The 19,433-nt window shown below is 45.8% G+C and overlaps 1 protein-coding gene across 4 annotated transcripts in view; it reads right to left on the reverse strand.

Moving 5' to 3' along the window:
- Positions 1-19,433, reverse strand: part of DNAJC6 (DnaJ heat shock protein family (Hsp40) member C6) — a 564,838-nt gene that overhangs the window by 24,369 nt on the left and 521,036 nt on the right. For all 4 annotated transcript variants that reach the window (XM_069641979.1, XM_069641980.1, XM_069641978.1 and 1 more), the window contains one exon: positions 4,363-4,539. In XM_069641979.1, coding sequence (XP_069498080.1) covers positions 4,363-4,539 — 177 coding nt within the window. The remainder of the gene's footprint in view (positions 1-4,362; positions 4,540-19,433) is intronic.

Consider the following 19,433-nt stretch of genomic DNA (forward strand, 5'->3'; position numbering starts at 1 on the left):
GTTAGGTGTGCGTTTTTTTCTGCATCTTTAAGTGCCTATGTTTTCCTCTCTATTCTGTAAGCACTAGTCCTACTTATTGTTTGTCAAAAGTTTCACAAATTAGGTTAGCCTCTCTTTGCTGTTGTAGGTTTTACTCAACTCTGACAGTAACCCTTAATAGTGATTGTGCATGAGGAGCTTGTTGACTTTCCTTTGAACTATACAGAGTATCTAAGTGCTTATCCCACATTCATTTACATATACTTGTATCATGTTCTACTTGGACAACATTGGTGTTTACTTGTATGCATCGTGTTTCTTGGGTGTTGTTTGATACATACGTAATCATTGTGTGATGTTGTGCACATTTCCCTTGCCATATCCACTGTCCTTTGTCTTCACATGGCAGAATGTTACGTATGGTATGATGCAGTGTGGTCTAGTAAGAAGCAGTTTCTGACAATAGCTCTTACCTGTGTTAGAGCACTGTCCATCATGGTTCCAAAATCCTTAGCCTAGAGTATGGTTTTGGGAATGGCTCTCGTTGAACCAGGGGCTTGAGGCAATTTTAGATGGCCCTTGATTGGAAATCCTCAGTTCTGTTTGATATGGTTGAGTTTCAGTCTGTTTGATGTTATTGACATGCCATCTTGTGCAGGGTATATTTTTATGTTTATTATCGGTTTCTTCTGAAGTTTGTAGATTATGTATATGTCGTACGCTTAGCTCGGGCAGGTTACTCCAGCTTGGTTGAGGAGGTGCATAAGTGGTGTCCTGTCTCATGTAGATGTTGAAAAGAAGAGGTGACGGTGTGAATTTTTGGGTTACCCCACTGGTCAGTGGCCATGGTTAGGATTTGTGGGGAGCCCTGAAAGTGCTTTCGGTTCTACCAGTGAGGAAGGAGGTGATCCGGTGTAGATCTGTTCCTTTGATTCCATCGTCTCCCAGCCACTTTAGGAGGATCTTGTGACTGATGGTGTCAAAGACAGTTTATAGGTCCAGAGGATGACCGTGCTCTCTGACTTTCTGTCTGCATTATTCTCGAGTGTGTTCCAGAATGAGCATAGAGTTAATTCTGATGACTTAGATGGTCTGAAGCCAGGACGTGCCTCTTCAGGAGGTTGTTTGTTTCGATGAAATCCCGGAGTTGGACATATATGAATTATTCCAGGACTTTTCCAGTAAAATGGGGTGTTTGAGAATGGGCTGATGGAAGCAAAAATGACCCTCACGGGGCTGATGGAAGGATAGTAAAATAGGTATCAGTTACGGACATATTGAGATGAAGTTTGAACAGATTGTGGGGGTGGGGGGGAGCAGATATCCTCCCGGGATCCAGTACGGTTGTCTGAGTCAGTGGTGGTGAAGAGGTCATCCCTAATGGATAGGCAGAAGACTTTCAGAAGGGGTGGTGGTGGAAGCATGGATGTTGTTTCGTTAGTGGGGGGTAGAGGCAGACACCCTTTATTATTCAGATGCTCTTGGATTGCGATGCATGCTTTGTTGAAATGGGGTGCACTCCGATTGCAAAGTTCACTCATTGGGGTGGGGGTCACATTACAAGCAAACAGAGCCTTGGATTCTTGCATGATCTTGAACATTTACTTTGTGTTGTGCCCAATTTTTGCTTTGGGAGTATTGTGTTTCCTTGGCTGTGATGACTTCCGCCCTGTAAAAGCGTAGCTGATGGTGGTTTTGTATTTTGTTTTCCCTCCCGATTTCCACCAATTTTTGTTGGAAATCTGTGGTTGAGTTGTGGGCGGGGTGGGGCAGCGTACAGAGGGGGGCTTTTTGCTGACTTCTTCTTTTGCAAGATTTGTAAAAGGTTCCTTAGGGGCGAAGGAGTGCAAAGCCGAGGTAATCCAGTTTTCAATGTTGTGGAGTGGCCTGAAGGCCTCTGGATTTCCCCTGCATGCATGCATGTGATTGACAACCTGCATTGCCCCTTCTTTAGCAGCAGGCATGTAAAAAGGCACCAGACCCTGGGACCACCCAGATTATTGTGCCTTTTTAAATCTCTTCCATGAACAAATCAAAATGTCACAAGATGGGCCACGGATACGCAAGTGTCAGCGTATGCGATCCTTTGCCCAGAATTTAATAATTCTTTTAATCAGAGCTGCACAGTGGGCTCGTTACACTATTTCGCACAAAACCAACAGCCTCAGAGATGAGGGAAAACTAAAGAGAAATGAGACAGAGGGACTTACCGCGCATCACTGTTTGCAGAAGTGTAGTATCACAATATTAGATATAAGTGGCATAATATAGCTCTATGCACCTCTGTCTGTGTCAGAGACTCTGAAACAAACGCCTCATTCATGCTGGTGGTAAAATACATGTTTTGGGGGTATCTGGCTGAGTTTAAGAGGAATTATCTCACTATTTTTCCTCTGAGCAAAGAAGCACTATTTTCCCGTAAGCACTCAAGGACATGGTAACATAGCGTTTCCCAACCTACACAACATGCAAAGAGCATGGATGCACACAACCAATTCAGCAGAATTCTGGGCGCAGCTGTGGTTCTCTGTGGTGGGCGTTTCAGTGAGAGCCAAAATCAGGATTTGTAATGTCAGGTGTAATACTGCACTTTCCAGATTCCTCATGCAGGCAAGTACTGCAATAAGAGCTGTTATTAGCAATTCTAATGCTACTGAATGTATAAGCCTCAGATGGATGATGGGCCCCCAGAAAAGCAATGCACCTGCCTGCTCTACACCCTAGAATCAGTCCAATACATCAAGCAGGGAAAAATGGGGAGCAACGGAAATGTCTGTGGCGGACCATTTTCATGCATGAGCAGCACTTAAAAAAAAAATAACTATTATTGTGCTGCCTGGTGTACAGACTGTCCATATGATAAAGAGCTTCTATTCAGCAACAGGAATTGTTAGATATAAAGACAGTCCGCATTGCAAGAAAAAAACCTATTTTTTGAAAAATGTATAGTATATTTATACTTGCTTAAAAAGTAGCAGGCGGGAATGAGAACTATCATTTTAGTCTCAAAAAATCCCATTGCGCTCATCTGCCAGAATGGGCCTCATTACAAGTTTGGTGGTATCTCAGCGGTAAATCTGCCGATGTGCAATCTTGTGGAATTACCCTTACTGCAACTTGGTCTGGCGGTATTACCAGTGGATCACAAGTGGCGGTTTCTCAGTGTTAGTCCCCGTTGAGGATTTCAGCGGTATTACCACCAGCAGTAATACAGCCGACATGGGTGCATTTTGTCGGTAAGGCGGCGGAATTACCTCCAGTATTTTGCCGGAGGTTTTTCCTCCACCTCACTGCCAAACATGTAATTTGGTGGTGCGGTAATGCAGCAGTAATGAAGTGGTAACAACCGCATTACTGCCAATTTTTCATGCGCTGCCGAACTCGTAATACGGCCCATATGCTGTAAAATACTCTGCCTTCAAAAAGCCCTATATAGATATGGGTGTGCCCGCTATTATTGGCTACGCACTTAAACATCTGGAACTGGGCACTGTAAGGATGTTTGGAGATAGGAGGCATATTTGGAGGTGGGCAAGATGCTCGTGTTTATAGAATTAAATAATAGTTATTAAAAACATACACGGCCAGTTTCTTACATACACCAAATGGCAAAGTAATTAGATTCCACCGTGGAGGGTGTCGCCTCTTCTCGGCTTGGTATGTCTTTCACCTGTATAGGAAAGAGAATGGCCAAATGACCGGTCCAGTCTTGGGGGAGACAGAGTGCTGGTCATTCCCCAGCATATGGTCATTTTATATGTGAGGGTTGATGAGCCCCCTGATAGCCCCTGGGCGAGCTGGTGCGTTATCAAAAATTAAAACAAATAAATAAATAAATAGAGCCTTAGACCATGTAACTATGGCTAACATTTGGTGGCCTGGCTATCACGGGGTTCATTAAAACTCAGATTAAATTAGTCCACAGTAAATGTCTTTAAAGAAAGTCATGTAAGAGACAGTAAAGCGTCCAAAACGCTGCCGTTGCCAGGACAATGATCTACCTTAAGCAAGTAAGTGGATGTTGGATGAGGGGAGACTTTGCCTTGGAGTCCTGCACAGGAAGGAGTGGCGGCTTACGTTTATTAGTGTACATTTAGCAGTAGCACCGCTATATAATGATGTAGCTTCGGCCTCACTCTAAGGAAGAAGAGTCCTAGTGCTCGTTCACAGATGGGCCAGGCCATTCTGTACTCACTCACTCACTCACAGAAAATAAACGAATTAATGCACCACGAGGTGCTTGCTAAGAGGACCCGATGCTAAGAAAGCATGATGGAGAAAGAGTGAAACGCCGGACTGTACATCTGTTGTTTGAATGCATCTACTTTGCACTAAGTTTCCACCATTCTTGATTGCAAGATATTTTGGCCGAGGTGCACTTACTTTGTCTGGATGGACAACAAGAACTGCTTTGCGGTAGACTTTCTTCACTTGTTCTGGGGTCACGAGGTCCGCCATTCCAACAGGTTTCCACTTGTTCTCCCCTTCCCACAAAACCGTGTGCATTGTAGACAGTAAGGCCCGTATGTTTCTTTCCTTCCCTTCAATCCAGTCCAGAAGCTGAAAGGAAACGGACAGTCCAGCGTCAGCAATACCACTGCACACACACATTCAACACAGCAGTTACGCAGCATGATTCTAGTAAAACCTGCAGTTAGGTGTCATCAGCAGAGAGTTCTAAACTTACTGACGAGACATTGGTCCTCGTTAAGAGTTCAGCAGAATGGCCATTTCCGCATGCAGTGTGTCCACTGCAATAGGAAGGGTCTGCATGCTTAAGAGTCATTCGCACCCGTTAGTTTTTCCCCATAGTTGGGACCTATTGGACTCATACCTGCCTACATTTGAAAATCAAAATTCCTGAGATGTATGCCCCGCCCACAGCCACACGAGACCCTGCCCATTTGCACCTGGCTCTGCCCACACGCCCCGCCCACCTGTCAAATTTCAGCCAATAATTCTGTCCAATACTTTAGCTGGTGCATCTAGCATGGCTAATAGTATACAGTAACCAGCCATCTTGCCATCTCCCTGGTGTGTATTGCTAGTAGTAAACTTTTAGTCCACGTTAGAGGCATTTTGCCTAGACGACTAATAATGGTGAACAATATGTGCAATGTTATGCACCAGGCATGAAGAGACTACGAAGAGACAAGGGAGATTATTTCGCTGCAGCGCCACCTTCATTTTGCTTACTATAGCACTGAAAATCATTCATGGACATGGATTGAAAGCAGTATTATTACGGCGGTCGCCGGTCGCCTTGAGGCAAAGGAAAGAAAAAGTCAGAGAATGCTGGCCGCCAGGAGCGGCCTCATATAGTGGTGCAGGCAGTGGGCACGAACATTTCGCGCCGTTTCCGGGTCCTGCCCACTTCTCCACCCGATTGGCTACCGGCAGCAGCCAATCAGGTGGAGAATATGACGGGACCCGGAAAGAACGACATAATTTCTGAGACCCGGAGAAATGCCTAAAATTCCGGTGTCTCTGGAAAAATTCCGGAGGTTAGGCAGGTATGACTGGACTGCATTGGCGAAATGAAGTGATACCGCATGGGGAAATGGTTTCTGTGGAGGACATTTCCTCCAAACAAAGCAGGCGGTTTCCAACAGCTCCGGATACAATGCTTTTGGAGGAGAGATAACGCATGCATTAATACTGGGACTCTTAATGAGGCCCATAGTTTCTGCCAGTAAATTACCAATAATACAATGTTGGTGCATGTTCTGCACAGATCAGGTGGTGATGCTTAAAGGCTACATCCGAAAAAAGCACATGCCTCTTCACCTTCCAGGCATATTCCAGCAGGTACCCCAGGGGGCTACCATATGTATATTTTGAGAATCCGGCTCGTGTAATCTGTCCCAATTGTCACAATCCCAAACCCAAACACAAAATCTTGAAGTTTCCAAAAAATCTTGCTATCTATTTCTTATTCAATACTGCCACCTTGTGGCCAGTTTAATTTCTCCACCCTAGATTTAAAAAAAAAATGTTAGTTTTAAATGTAACCATACATTTCATGCACATCTATTTTTGCAAAAGGAGGATTACAGGAATGAACCATATACCCTAGACAGGTCGTGATACAATAATGTTGTGCGCTGCAAATACCCTAAACAGAGGTTCAAGGGCTGTGCGTTATGTTTTACTGTGGCCACAGTTTGTAAAGTTCCCTTCTGTGAAAAAAAGGGTTGACGAGGTGGAGGGTAAAGATGATACTATGGTGACGGCCTTATTTTCCAACAGAAACAGGTTTGAACAGAACCCCTAATTGACCTTTACTTGTACAGCCACCCATCCCATTATCGACAGCTGTGATATCGTCTGACGTGCACTACTTTTCACCATTGTTCTGGGCATGCAGCTTCCAATACATTTTTTTTTCCTTTACACTGATGCGGCTAAAGACAAACTGCATGTATACTTCCCTCTCTACACGGTGGGGAACCAGATGCAAACAACACCTCCTTAATACAGGTCTTTTGCCATAGCCGGCATGTAACATTATTCGCTGCCCTGAAGAGCCAACCCCCAACATGCCTGGTGACCTATGGTGCTGTGACCTGATGCACTTATTTATTTATTTTATTGTTAATTTGTAACATGCTTAATACCAACACGTGGTTTCTAAGCGCGGGATCGGAATTCAAACCTGTGTTGCGCTGCATTGCCTTGCTTCCAAGCCAAACGTGTTGCCCCTGAGCTATCCTTCCTTCCTCCCTTACGCTAGTGCTTGATGATTACGCTATTGGTGCTGATGTGCAGTGGTTTGTAATTGGTTATTTATAACGCGCTTAATGCCCACATGTTTGTAAGCACGGCCACAGGGATGGAACCTGTGTTGCACCGCGTCGTCTTGCTCCCAAGGCGAGCACGTTGCCCCTTAGCTTTCCTCCAGAGAAAAGCACTGTACTTGGGAAAGGGAACAGCGGGTGAGCTAAATTGAATATCTCCACTTTGTAATAGCTGATATAGGCATAGTTTAGAAACAAATAACAATAATAATTGGATCAGTTGTTAAAAGTATAATTTTCCATCGTGAAGAAAGGAACGCTTGACTAGAGACAAAAGACTATAAACCGGGGCTTCGGTAGCCGAGGGGACCTGTTGCCGAGTGTTCCCTTCTTCAATCAAAATGCTGTCAGGCTCAAGGGTTTGGTGGTCTCATCTTGCTCAAAAGGCAATGCTGTGCCATGCTGTTCTTAAGCCTATCCTTGCGCGTGCCTCATGATCATGACACTTGACCTGCCAAAGGAAGCAGCTTCTGGAACAAGGTTCGAAAGTATCCCCCTGGACCGACTGGGATCCTATCAATTCATTTCTTTTTGGTTTTCCCCTATTTTCAATGTTCTGTCCGTTGGCTCCAATGCTACTGTAATACTGACTTGGATACCACACTGATATGGTGTGATGATATGATATGGCATTTATAACGCACCTATACACAAGTGTTTCAAGGCGGGATGAGGCAAGGGAGGGTGAACAGAGGGAAGACAGACAACGATCTTACTAGGCCAGGTGTCATTTAAATCGTTAACCAACCTCCTGAACAGTGCCTGGTATTGCCCCTAATTGTCGATGTGCACCTTTTCAGGTGAATGATTGTTGTCCACCCTTGATGAAAAGGCCAGTTAGTAATGTGTCAAGCATCAATGGCTGTACTCAAGATGACATATTCTCTAGACCTCTGAGCACTGTCTGCCCCCTCCTCCTCCCACATGTGAGCAGTTTTCCTGCCATTTCACTGTACCATTAAAAATTACCAGCAATGGCTCATATCTCTCTGAATCTTCTGCACAAGGTCTGACACCTACTACCAAAAGGGGGAGAAAGTGCACCCTCAGACGAGGATCATTTAACATTAGGATGAGTGTGTGTTGATGGATGGGGTGCAGTGCTGTACTCTGGATCTAGGGAAGTAAGTGGTCTTGAGGGGATTTTGCAGGATTCTGGACACTACAGTATCATTCCCTTCACTTTCCTGTACTCTCAGGTGCCTGTCTGAGATCACAGACTCCCTTCTTGGAGGAGGACGGCAGCACTGTGTTGCAGCTCATATCCTTGCAGTTCACAGGACTCAGGTTGCAGAGTAATCTTTGGTGCTTGTTGAGATTTGGACTGGCAATGGCCGACTACAATGCGAGTCCACTTTCATGCATGACTTTGCAGACTGGGATTGGGATGGGTGAACTTTACTTTGGGGTGTGTGTGTGTGTGTGCGTGCGTGCGCGCGCACACGCGCGCGCAAGGATAGGTTTTAGTTGGACATCTTACGAGCCTCCTGCACTGAGGGTATTTGGGCTGTAATGGCATATAACCTAAGGGGGTAAAAAAGCATTCTGGATTTTCATGCAGTGTTTATTAGCCCAGTGCAAGTCCAGTTAAGTAATTGTGCGTTTTTGTTATGTTTGAGGAACTGAGTCATGAAGTAGGAGGAGGAGCAGGTGCAGGTGCATGCAAAACAGTAGAGGGGGAGGATCCACATCCAAAACATCAGTCGCACTAGAATGGCTCAACGGAATCACATTTCAGAAGAGAGGGCACGTATCTAGTAACTCACAGTTGTAAGTGCTTGTCTGGGGGTATCTCCAAGCATGGCACAGGCCACATAGCCATTACTCAGGGGATAATGGACTTCAAGGAGCACATCCTCTGTAGATGGCTGCAGAGGCGTTGCTAGGGGGAAGGCTGAGGGGGCTATAGCCCCAGGTCTTTTGGTCGTGGCCCTGGATAGAAGCTCAGGTGCTACGAGCAAAAGGCTAGCTAGCCCCGAGTCCCGCCAGTCCTGACCTTAGCTTAGCCCCTGATCTTTTCCAGACCTAGCGTCACCCCTGGATGGCTGATTCTACCGAGAACCCAGCATAATGGACAACCATCTACAGTATTTCTCAGCTGCCGGATGCATTGAGGGTCGAGTCCTTTATTGGACCTCAGGGTCAGTCGTTTTTCAAAGAAACGAGCTGGGGGTAGATCTCTGTCTTCGGCTGGGGCCTCCCTCTGGAACAGCCTCCCTGCCACTCTAAAACTTAAGGAGAACCATCTCCGGTTCTGGAAGCTCCTCAAGACCTTCCTCTTTGCTTCTGCTTTCGCTCTCCCTCTACCCTGCTGAACTGCTCTCTTGGCACCGTGCACCTGGCCACCCTCTGTTCCCTGGGCCCAGGTACCTGTTCACCCTGCCCCCCTCATGCACTGCCTCCTGGCCACCCCTTGCACTGGATGACTGTATCTGTACCCATACAGTTCCCCACACCCCCATTTTCTTCTTTTTTACTGCACTTATCAGACTTACCCATTCTGCGGCCTTAAACACAGCACTTTCTGACTGCACTACCACTGGTTATTGCCTCTACTATCTATTTATTTTATTTATGTTCTTCTCTGCTCCACACTTTCCACTCTCCCCTTTCAATGCACTTTTCCGTTCTCAATGTCACTGGGCCTAGTAAGATCGTTTTGTTCTCCCCTGTTCCCCTCCCTTGCCTTGTCGCGCTCTGAAGCACTTGTGTACGAGCACGATATAAATACATTATCATATCATATCATATCAAGCTCATGACCTAACTCGTATTGAAATGGCGTGAGCGCAGCCCAATGGCTTCTTCATAGAAACCCTGGAATAACGCAGATCTGCTTGTGGGCATCACTATGTTTTTGTCAGAGGTCCTTTCAGAATACATTTGTTGCAGAATAATTGTCCATGTCACCTACATGTGGGCATTGAATGGAATGGAGCAGCTGCAAATATGTGTGATCCTGTATCCAAAAATGTCATTCTTCTCCACGTTTTTCCAAATAACGGATCAGATAATAAATCAAACAAGTTGAGTGTACGGTCAGTCATTGAACGCCCACCTCTGCCAGGAGATATGGACCTTTAGGCATATTGGGTGGGTGGCACACGAGCAGTATTCACAAACTCTTCCACACCCACTAGAATGCACCGTTTTGGGATCTAGGTTGATATCCTCTTTGTATATCCTGAAAAGTTGATGGAGCTGAATGCACCATAAAATAACTGCGTGAAAACATATTTGGTATAAACTACCATTGCATCGTTCACATCTCCTTCACACGTTGGATATGCAAACAGATGTTTTGGCTGGGGGTGGGGGGTAGTGCCCCATGCAGGAGATGGGTCTGTGGGTCCACTGCGCTATTCAAGGTTTACTTGATTCGGCCACTATGAACAGGCAAAACTGGGTGTTCTCACTTCACCGGTTCCCAGTGACGATGTCTCCTGCCTAGCCCTAGCTGCTGGCTTGGAGTGACGGAAAAGACGCTAGGTGATGTGTGGTCTCGGGCAGCATGGGGGGGGGGGTGGATCTGCTGCTCTCCCCAAAGCAGGAGGTTGGGTCAGCAGGGCATAGACCGTGGTCCCGTTTAGGGGGACTTTGTAAAACATGCATGACAATACCCTGTGTCAAGCTTATGTGGAGACAAGGGATATCACTGCTTAGCAGGGGTCAAGTCCTAAAATAAAAGTGGGGGGGACTCATTAACATACCAATTGAATGTGGCATCACCAGAAATTAGCATATCAGGGTGCCCTCTGAAAAAAGAGGGGGGACTCCGTCCACCCACGTGTACCCTCGACTTGAGCCCTGCTGCTTAGCAACCAATTGAAACAATACCAGAGAAATCAAGCCCACAAATATGCTCACCATGTATTATTGTGTGGTTGAGTGACCGCAAAAAAGAGCAGAGCTCTGCTGGCTCTGCCCCCCACTCCCGATGTACGTGACAGTATGCACATGCGTAACAGTGTAGAAATCAAAATGCTGAAGCATCCTGTTATAGGTTCAGTCCACAGCGGCCAGCAACGCTGGGGAAGTCAATCACACATTTCTGAGGTAATCTGATGCTCAACCAAACACCATTCCTCAGAGCAGGCCAATTAAACATTCAAGGTGCCCCGCAATAGGGCAAACCCAGTTTAGAGAGGGTGTGTGGGGGGGGAGGGGTATATAAGCAAGGAGAGAGAAAGGTTAGTGGTCAGAGTAGCAGAGCAATAAGCATTGATGAGGTAGAAGTAGTGGAAGGTGGTGGAGGTGCAGGAGGAGTGGAAGATGCAGGAGGTGGAGATGCAGGAGGAGTGTAAGGTGCAGGAGAAGTGGAAGGTGCAGGAGGAGAGGAAGTTGCATGGGGAGGAGGTTCATGAGGAGTGGAAGGTGCAGGAGGTGGAGGTGCAGGAGGAGTGGAAGGTGCAGGAGGTGGAGGTGCAGGAGGAGTGGAAGGTTTAGGAGGTGTAGGTCCAGGATGAGTGGCGGTGCAGGAGGTGGAGGAGGAGTGGAAGGTGCAGGAGGAGTGCAAGGTGCAGGAGGTGGAGGTGCAGGAGGAGTGGAAGGTGCAGGAGGTGGAGGTGCAGGAGGAGTGGAAGGTGCAGGAAGTGTAGGTGCAGGAGGAGTGGAAGGTGCATGAGGAGGAGGAGGTGCAGGAGTAGGAGAAGGTGCAGGAGGTGTAGGTGCAGGAAGCGTGGAAGGTGCAGGAGGTGTAGGTGCAGGAGAAGTGGAAGGTGGAGGAGGAGTGGAAGGTGCAGGAGGTGGAGGTGCAGGAGGAGTGGAAGGTGGAGGAGGTGTAGGTGCAGGAGGATTGGAAGGTGGAGGAGGTGGAAGTGCGTGAGGAGTGGAAGGTGGAGGAGGTGGAGGTGCAGGAGGATTGGAAGGTGGAGGAGGTGTAGGTGCAGGAGGAGTGGAAGGTGGAGGAGTGTAAGGTGCAGGAGGTGGAGGTGCAGGAGGAGTGGAAGGTGGAGGAGGTGTAGGTGCAGGAGGATTGGAAGGTGGAGGAGGTGGAAGTGCGTGAGGAGTGGAAGGTGGAGGAGGTGTAGGTGCAGGAAGCGTGGAAGGTGCAGGAGGTGTAGGTGCAGGAGGAGTGGAAGGTGGAGGAGGAGTGGAAGGTGCAGGAGGTGGAGGTGCAGGAGGAGTGGAAGGTGGAGGAGGTGTAGGTGCAGGAGGATTGGAAGGTGGAGGAGGTGGAAGTGCGTGAGGAGTGGAAGGTGGAGGAGGTGGAGGTGCAGGAGGAGTGAAGGTGGAGGAGGAGTGGAGATGCAGGAGTAGTGGAAGGTGGAGGAGGCGTGGAAGGTGCAGGAGGTGTAGGTGCAGGAGGAGTGGAAGTTGGAGGAGGTGTAGGTGCAAGAGGAGTGGAGGTGGAGGAAGAGTGGAGGTGCAGGAAGTGGAGGTGCAGGAGGAGTGGAAGGTGGAGGAGGTGTAGGTGCAGGAGGAGCGGAAGGTGGAGGAGTGGAGGTGCAGGAGGTGGAGGTGCAGGAGGAGTGGAAGGTGCAGGAGGTGGAGGTGCAGGAGGAGTGGAAGGTGCAAGAGGTGTAGGTGCGGGAGGAGTGGAAGGTGGAGGAGGTGTAGGTGCAGGAGGAGTGGAAGGTGGAGGAGTGGAGGTGCATGGGGTGGGGGTGCAGGAGGAGTGGAAGGTGCAGGAGGATTGGAAGGTGCATGAGGAGGAGGAGGTGTGGCATAATTAGTTTGTACAGGCAGAGGTATTGGAGCAGAAGAAATGGACAGAGAGAGAGAGAGAGAGAGAGAGAGATGGAGAGAGAGAGAGAAGGAGAGACGTGGAGGTAAAACATTGTAGAGAGGCAAATGGGGCAGTTGCCAGGAAGAGAAAACAATGATTGGAGGGAATTTGAAGATGCAGGACGTCAGGAAGAAAGATGCTGACAAGTGCCTTGGAGGTGCAGGGAAAGTAACAGACACAAAAAAGACAACACATTCCTTTCTGTTGTCAAGGAAAAGTGGGAGGACGAACACACTTAGGAACATTGGCGAGGGTAGACAGCATCCAGCCTGAGGGCAAGTAGCACAGTATAGCGACAGGCCCCCAGGTATGAGTGCATGAGTATCAGTTTGGAGAGTATGGAAGTACGATGGGCATGGGTAATAGGTTCGTGCCCCAAGCGATAGAAGTAAACCAGAAGCTAACCAGGCACTTAGGCACCCTCTCTGGGAGAAACTGTGGAACTTGCTGCAACAGATCCTGGAGCTACAATACAATATCTTGCCATGCCTAAAAGATGTCTGTGGCCTAGGAGGAGATGTCACCCATGAAGAGCAGAGCATTTGATGGAGAGCCTTGTGCTTGGAGACTGTAAGGGACAGGGAGTGACACGAAGAGAGACATTTGAGGACACCATTCTAAAGCAAAACTGAAGAGTATCTTGGAAGAGGCTTATTGTGTCATTTACCTTATATGGTAAAGGAAAGGATATAATTCATTTATGGACTTGTCTCAACATTTGGATTTCATATCACAACTGTTGAGGTTAGGGGTCCTACGTGGCGAAACGGGAGCCATACCACTGGAGATGAGGTTTAAAATGGGTCTCAGGAGACCTCAGAGAACTGGAGAGGACCCCTGGGCAAGGCTTTTTTTGACACACAATCTTGACCAGAGACTTAACAGCTTACAAAACGGGACAAAGGCAAGTCAGTAAGAGTCCTATTAGGTTATAGGAGACATATCCCTTCAGATGGTTTAGTTTGCTTGTCCCTGTGACTTCCTTTCCACTTTATTCCCAACTTCAGTTTCTTGAATTCCAAATAAAGACCCAAACTCTTAAAATATATTCATGTGTTTGGTTGTATTTTCCCCAGGTATTCGTGGCAGCCCTTATGTTTCTCCTTGCTGCTTGGCCAGACATCTGTTTTGGACAGCTTCTTTTCAAATGTACATTGTTTTTTAGGAGGTGTAACTTCCTCTTCTCACTGACTCATTATTGAAAATCCTCCAGCAGTGTGGAGAGCAAGGGAGTTCTGCAAATGTCAGGCCCTTTTTCAGGCATGGAAAAAGCCAATGCAGGTGGGGTTTTGGCACGTAGGGAAACATATGTATGGTATGTTAAAGTCCCGGACCCTCACAGACTAGAAGGACATAAGAACACATTGTACCAGTGGTGTAAAATATAATGAAACTCACGAACATAGTTCATGGGCAATGGTAAACAGCAGTGGGACGTTTTCATCCCATAAAATGCCTGAACATCTTAGATTAATTTAAACCAAAACAAACACTTCTGCAATTTATAAAAACTCCACCAGGCGGTGGTGCAACATGAGAAATGCACCATGAAGCGCGCAGCGGTCATGTTTGGGCGTGTTATCATTTCAACTGAAACGGCATCGCCTACAGTGCTGGTCTTTTACTGGGTTAATCATGTGATGCCAGGATCGAGAAATGTAGTCCGTTGACTCATCTATGTTACAAGGAGCCTTGTACGATCAGGTTCAGCCAACCCCCTCTGTTGAGCTTGACGCCCACCACTCCAAACCCCACCTTTGAGAAGAGTGTGTGAGATATATAACAGGATGTTTTTTTCGTTTTTTTTTCCGGTGGCTGACTTTATCGCCAAATGATCTGCTCCTGCTTACCTGCACATTTTTTTCTTCACAGGTGCAACTCCGGCATTTCTTTCAGAAATACTTTCTATAAGAACAGTTTTACTTGTATGTGTGAAAATTCATAGATGTGCTTCATTTGCTTAATTGCAAGTCGAAAGTGATGCCCATTGCCCACCTGTGCCTTCTGTAAGGGATGCCATGCTTATTACTGAGCGATTCAGATACCACAAGTCGAGGGGGTTCTTTGTCCAGGACTGGGTTTTCATATATTCTAGGACGTGTAGCCAAGAAAAAATTAATGCAAAGAGAAAACTAACATTGACAATGCCAAAATGGGCCAATGCTCACCTACACTGAAGAACCCTAAGTTAGAAGGCATTGCGATCATGCATTGTCAAATCATCTGGAAGTTCAATAGCCCCACTCAAGGATAGCCATCTTGTCTGGCGACTGCTGGAGAGGTTCTGTTTACTGCAGAAAGGACTTTTCCTGAGCCGTGGCCTGGGACGTTTCAGCTATTTGGATGTGACTCCTGATTCCTTTTTAGTGGCAGGGTGGCGAAGGTATTGCATGCTCCACCGTCTGCCTGCCTGACATTCCCTACTGCTGCTGTCTTTGAGGTTGGGAGCATGAGTCATCCACACTTGCAATGACAACGCTTGTTTGAAATCTAACTGCTATAAGGTTTATGCTACAGTCCATCACATTGCCTCAATGTAAGCCACTGGTTAATGTGACACGGGGTCTTCTACAATGGTGGGATTTGAATTGAAGATAACCCTCACATTAGGAAATATGTAAATGAAGAATAATGTGCTAATTCTTAACATTGGTTTGCAATATTTTTCCCCACCATATTCATTGACTGTTATGAGGTCATCTGAAACTTGAATGAAAACAACTATATTGACCGGACAACATCCAGTGATGCTTACCTTTAATGACTGCAATGTGGGCATTGGCGTTGCAGATCAGACAGGGCTTGTGTTGTGAGCCACTTGCCTCGCCTAGCCCTTTAATAATAAATATGTTGGTTGAGGGGCACACCCACTTTCTTTTACAGTGCCAAGCTTCCAGGCCTTTCTTTATTTAGTGGAAATGAAGATCCTCTATCCTTTAATTTTGCATTGAAGCCTCACACCTTGCTCTGCTAAACAGGTGGTTGTAACCTAACCTCATGATCATCTTTTATACATTGTTTATTAAGTAATAGAATAAACTGAGGACACTGCTAGGTGGTGCTTGGACTCAGTCTTCCTGTAGCCGCCTGGGAGACTATGAGTAGTTCCAAGCATCACAGGGATGATGAGTTTCAGGGGGGCAGGCAGACAGTGGCTGACACTGCAAAGACAGAGCAGCGTGAGCCCTGGTGCCGTTAACTACAAATATTTCCAGTATCTCCAAAATCAACAAGGACGGTACTTGGGTTCAGTGTTATTGACTTTGTTCTCAGTTGCAAGAGACTCAGATGGTAGTACTTAATTTAAAATGCAGTGTGCTAAGATAAACCATTATTGGGCTGCCTGCCTTGGTGTGATGGACTTGCAAGTAGAACAGAAGTCGTTGAGTCTCTGATGCTAGGTGCTTTCGGGACAGGACAGAAGTCAAAGCCAGAGGCAGAGAGTGTGAATGCATGTCCTTTTATTCATAACTAATGCAAAAGCCTGTGTACACAGGGCATTGTGTTTGGTGGAGGTTTCACATTATTGCTTTTGTTACATTTCCATTGAGCAGCTTAATCAAATGAATTTCTGTTTATATATTTTGTTATGTATATATTTCCTTGGTGTATGCAACTTGAGGTAAGTTGTCAAAGTTGTATCAAAGTGGAATCTCTGTCTTGGGCCTTTTCTGCAGCTAATTGTGTCTTAACATTGATAAATTACACATTTTGTTTGCCTGGAAGATGTACTTGAAGCCTTATTATTGTTTGTGTAAGGCATGAGCTCCCTCTAGCGGTGATAACAGGCGAAGCAGGCAGTCTCTACTGCACAAACTGAAGTCTTATTGTTGTATGTGTAAGGCAACAGTTCCCTCTAGCGGTGGTAACAGGTGAAGCAGGTGCATTACGGCTTCGGCCAAACATACATCTGTCCTTTTATTATATAGTATGATTAATAATGTGACAGTTTGTCTTATGAGTGAGTTCTCCCTCTTCGTCAGTCCTCATTACATCTACTGCCTGTACCTACACCGCAGAGGGGACCATGTGCATCTGGATGGACCAGGAAGAGGAGAGGGCACTCCCACCACCAGTTTTAGAACACTACAAAACATTTTGTTTAATGTCATCTATACAACTGGAATTCTGTAGTAAAAGAAATGTGGCCTGCACATTATAAGTGGAGAGGATATTAAGATTTGCTGACTTGCCATGTTCACAGAAAACAGCAAGGGGTAAAAGTCATAGTTAAATTGTATGGTACAAATGAAGTGTCTACCTAAAGATTCAGCTGAAGGCCCAAGCACAGTAAGGGGAGATGGCTACAAAGCTATTGTGGTCACTATTTTTGGGGAGAGGTTGTTAAAAAAAGCAGCAATCTGCTTGGGTCGGTTGCTGAGATGTGGGGTGCATTCAAAGGCCCCAAACTGAAGTCCTTTTCACATGAAAAGCAGGATCTTTCAACACTGACACAAACATGGCTTTGCTTGTGGCTGCAAGTGAAAACTGAAGGTCCCTTTCACCTGAAAAGCAAGATTTTTAAACACTGACCCCAAAAAAGGATTGACATGTGTATTTGCAGTTTAAATGGGAAAAATATACCACTGATAACAGGAAAAATGTCAAGGAAAAAGACACTGTGCGTGTTGACAAAAAATAATGTATATTATGTTCTTTCCATACAAAATACCAGTGACATTTGAAAAGCCACTTTGTTTCCATGGAAGAATGTCTGTAGGCCAGAGGCAAGCCCTGTTACTGGCTGTTGGACACATGTCACAAGAAACTTCAACACTGGAAGGCTGGCATCCTAGTGTTTACAACTGCAATAAAATGTGGCTTGCTCTGGAAGTTGTGGAAAGCCAAGTGTTCTTTAGACTGGCTGTCTCTGCAGGACCATTTTGCTTGGCTGATGCATGACCACAATGTAGACAGTAGGTGTGAAGAGGGTAGTTGTGAAAACAATTCAATTAAGAGAGCCCGAAACATCAACTTCAAACAGGTAACCCACTTCAAAGAGACTGAGAAAGAAAAAGCTCTGGTTACAGGAGAGCCCAGTGAGACCATATGGCCTGGAGGCGGGAGAATTGCCATTTGTCCCACATGAAGATTTACTATTATTTTAAAAGGACAATTATCATTTAGGCCTTTTTCCTGGAAACCATAAACTGGATTTTCTTCATTTATGTACCATATTTCAGGTAATTTCTAGGTGATTCTGGAGCTATACAATTCATGCACCTGCGAGTTAGGGAACTGTAATGGCCAGTTAAACTAGGTTCCGGGCTGATCTGGAAATGTCACAAAGGTAAGAGTTGGCAAACACGTGAAGGGTAAAATTAGGAATATGGGTAGGAATTTACATTTTCATAACTGTTATGCTTTTTATGGAAATGGCAGAAAATTGCCACATGGCCGTGCAAAATGTTGTGGACCTGGCTGTCGTCTTATTTAATTCCCCATGATTAATTTATAAGGAAAATATATATGTTATGGCAGTTATTAGTAACATTATCAAGGTTTGCCACTTAACTAGATTTCTTTTTTAAATTTGACGTGAGAACGAATGGGGCTTATAAATTAAGCTACCATATGTCTGCTCTAGACCCCTACTCAAATCCTGAGAGGGAGGCTGGGTTTAGGAGGAGAGAGAAGGGTAACTGCCCAATCCCATTTGTGTGAACTCTTGCAGGGTCTCCCCCAGGATTGTACAATTGGTGGTGTCATTGCTGCTATATATGGGGGACCGTTCTAGGAGGAAGGGACAGAGCTGCTGAAATTTACCACCAAAAGAGTGCTGCTGCAATTTACAATCTGACAGCTGCAAGGAAACACCAGAGGATATTGCTGAGAGTGCATTTGAGAGGAGCTGACTATTGCTAGGAAGTCCTAAACACTGTCCGGGTTCTATGGTGGAGAGTGGGAGGCCATCCTTCAGACCCCTGCCCCACCTTTCCAGAGTGTCCTGACATGCAGCTGACTGTCCAGCACTTTAAACTGAGGCTTCCTATGTAAGTAGAACCGAGCCCTGAGAAACCAAAAGATGGGGAGTCTGCTTGCCTTAAATCCTTTCCCTTTCTAAGGTGTGGGGGAGGCAGCAAAACTGTGTAGATCCATAGCCTAATTAACTAAAAAGATTGATTCAATTAATTCCCCATTTGGTGGAACACTACTGGGTGCTTTTTGTTAACATTCGAAATTAACAAAGTTCTCTTCCCAGTGTTTGGTGAACAACTAAAGACTATAATTTAAATGGGTAATCCTTTTTGTCCTGTTGACCAGATTTCTTTGAGGAAGAAGGGTGTCTTTGTTCTTAAATCACTCCAATCTTTTGTCCAACTTTCCCCTAACACAGGCCTTTCAGTGGAGGGGGGTCTGAATCCAAAATTCCCCAAATCATTCTAGTTTTTCTGTCCGACTTACGCAACGCAACCCAAAGTAGGGGATCTGACCACTAAATCACCCTGTGTTTATTTTAAACCAAAAATGTAGGTGAAATCATAATGCCATATGTATTCGTACCAATCTTGAAACCCTACTGTTAGTTTTTAAACACGCAGGAAAATCAAAATTGTGCAGCACTACATTTATAAATGTGTTCACTACCAGCTAAATATTTCTTGAAGTGCAATTTATAGAAAGTAAAGAATTGTGATTTGTGTTCTTTTCAACTAACTTTTGTGATTTATTTATGTTGAGAGAAGTTTATTGTGTGTGCACGGATAAAGTGGTGTTTGACATTGACTATTAGTTTTAATTAAAATAAATACAACTATATTTCCTGTACACTGACCTGGTTCTTGGCTCATTGTTAGCTAATGGTGCGGGGGGAGGTCCAAGGGGCATGTTATGTGTCTGAAGTAGGGCTGAATAAAATAATCTGTTAAACAGGTTGTTTCATCACACCTTGGGTGGGGAGGGAAGGAACTTCCCGTGTGTAACACTCA

The sequence above is a fragment of the Ambystoma mexicanum genome, chromosome 1q (genome assembly GCF_040938575.1).
Source record: "Ambystoma mexicanum isolate Mex_15411 chromosome 1q, UKY_AmexF1_1, whole genome shotgun sequence".
Classification (NCBI taxonomy): domain Eukaryota; kingdom Metazoa; phylum Chordata; class Amphibia; order Caudata; family Ambystomatidae; genus Ambystoma; species Ambystoma mexicanum.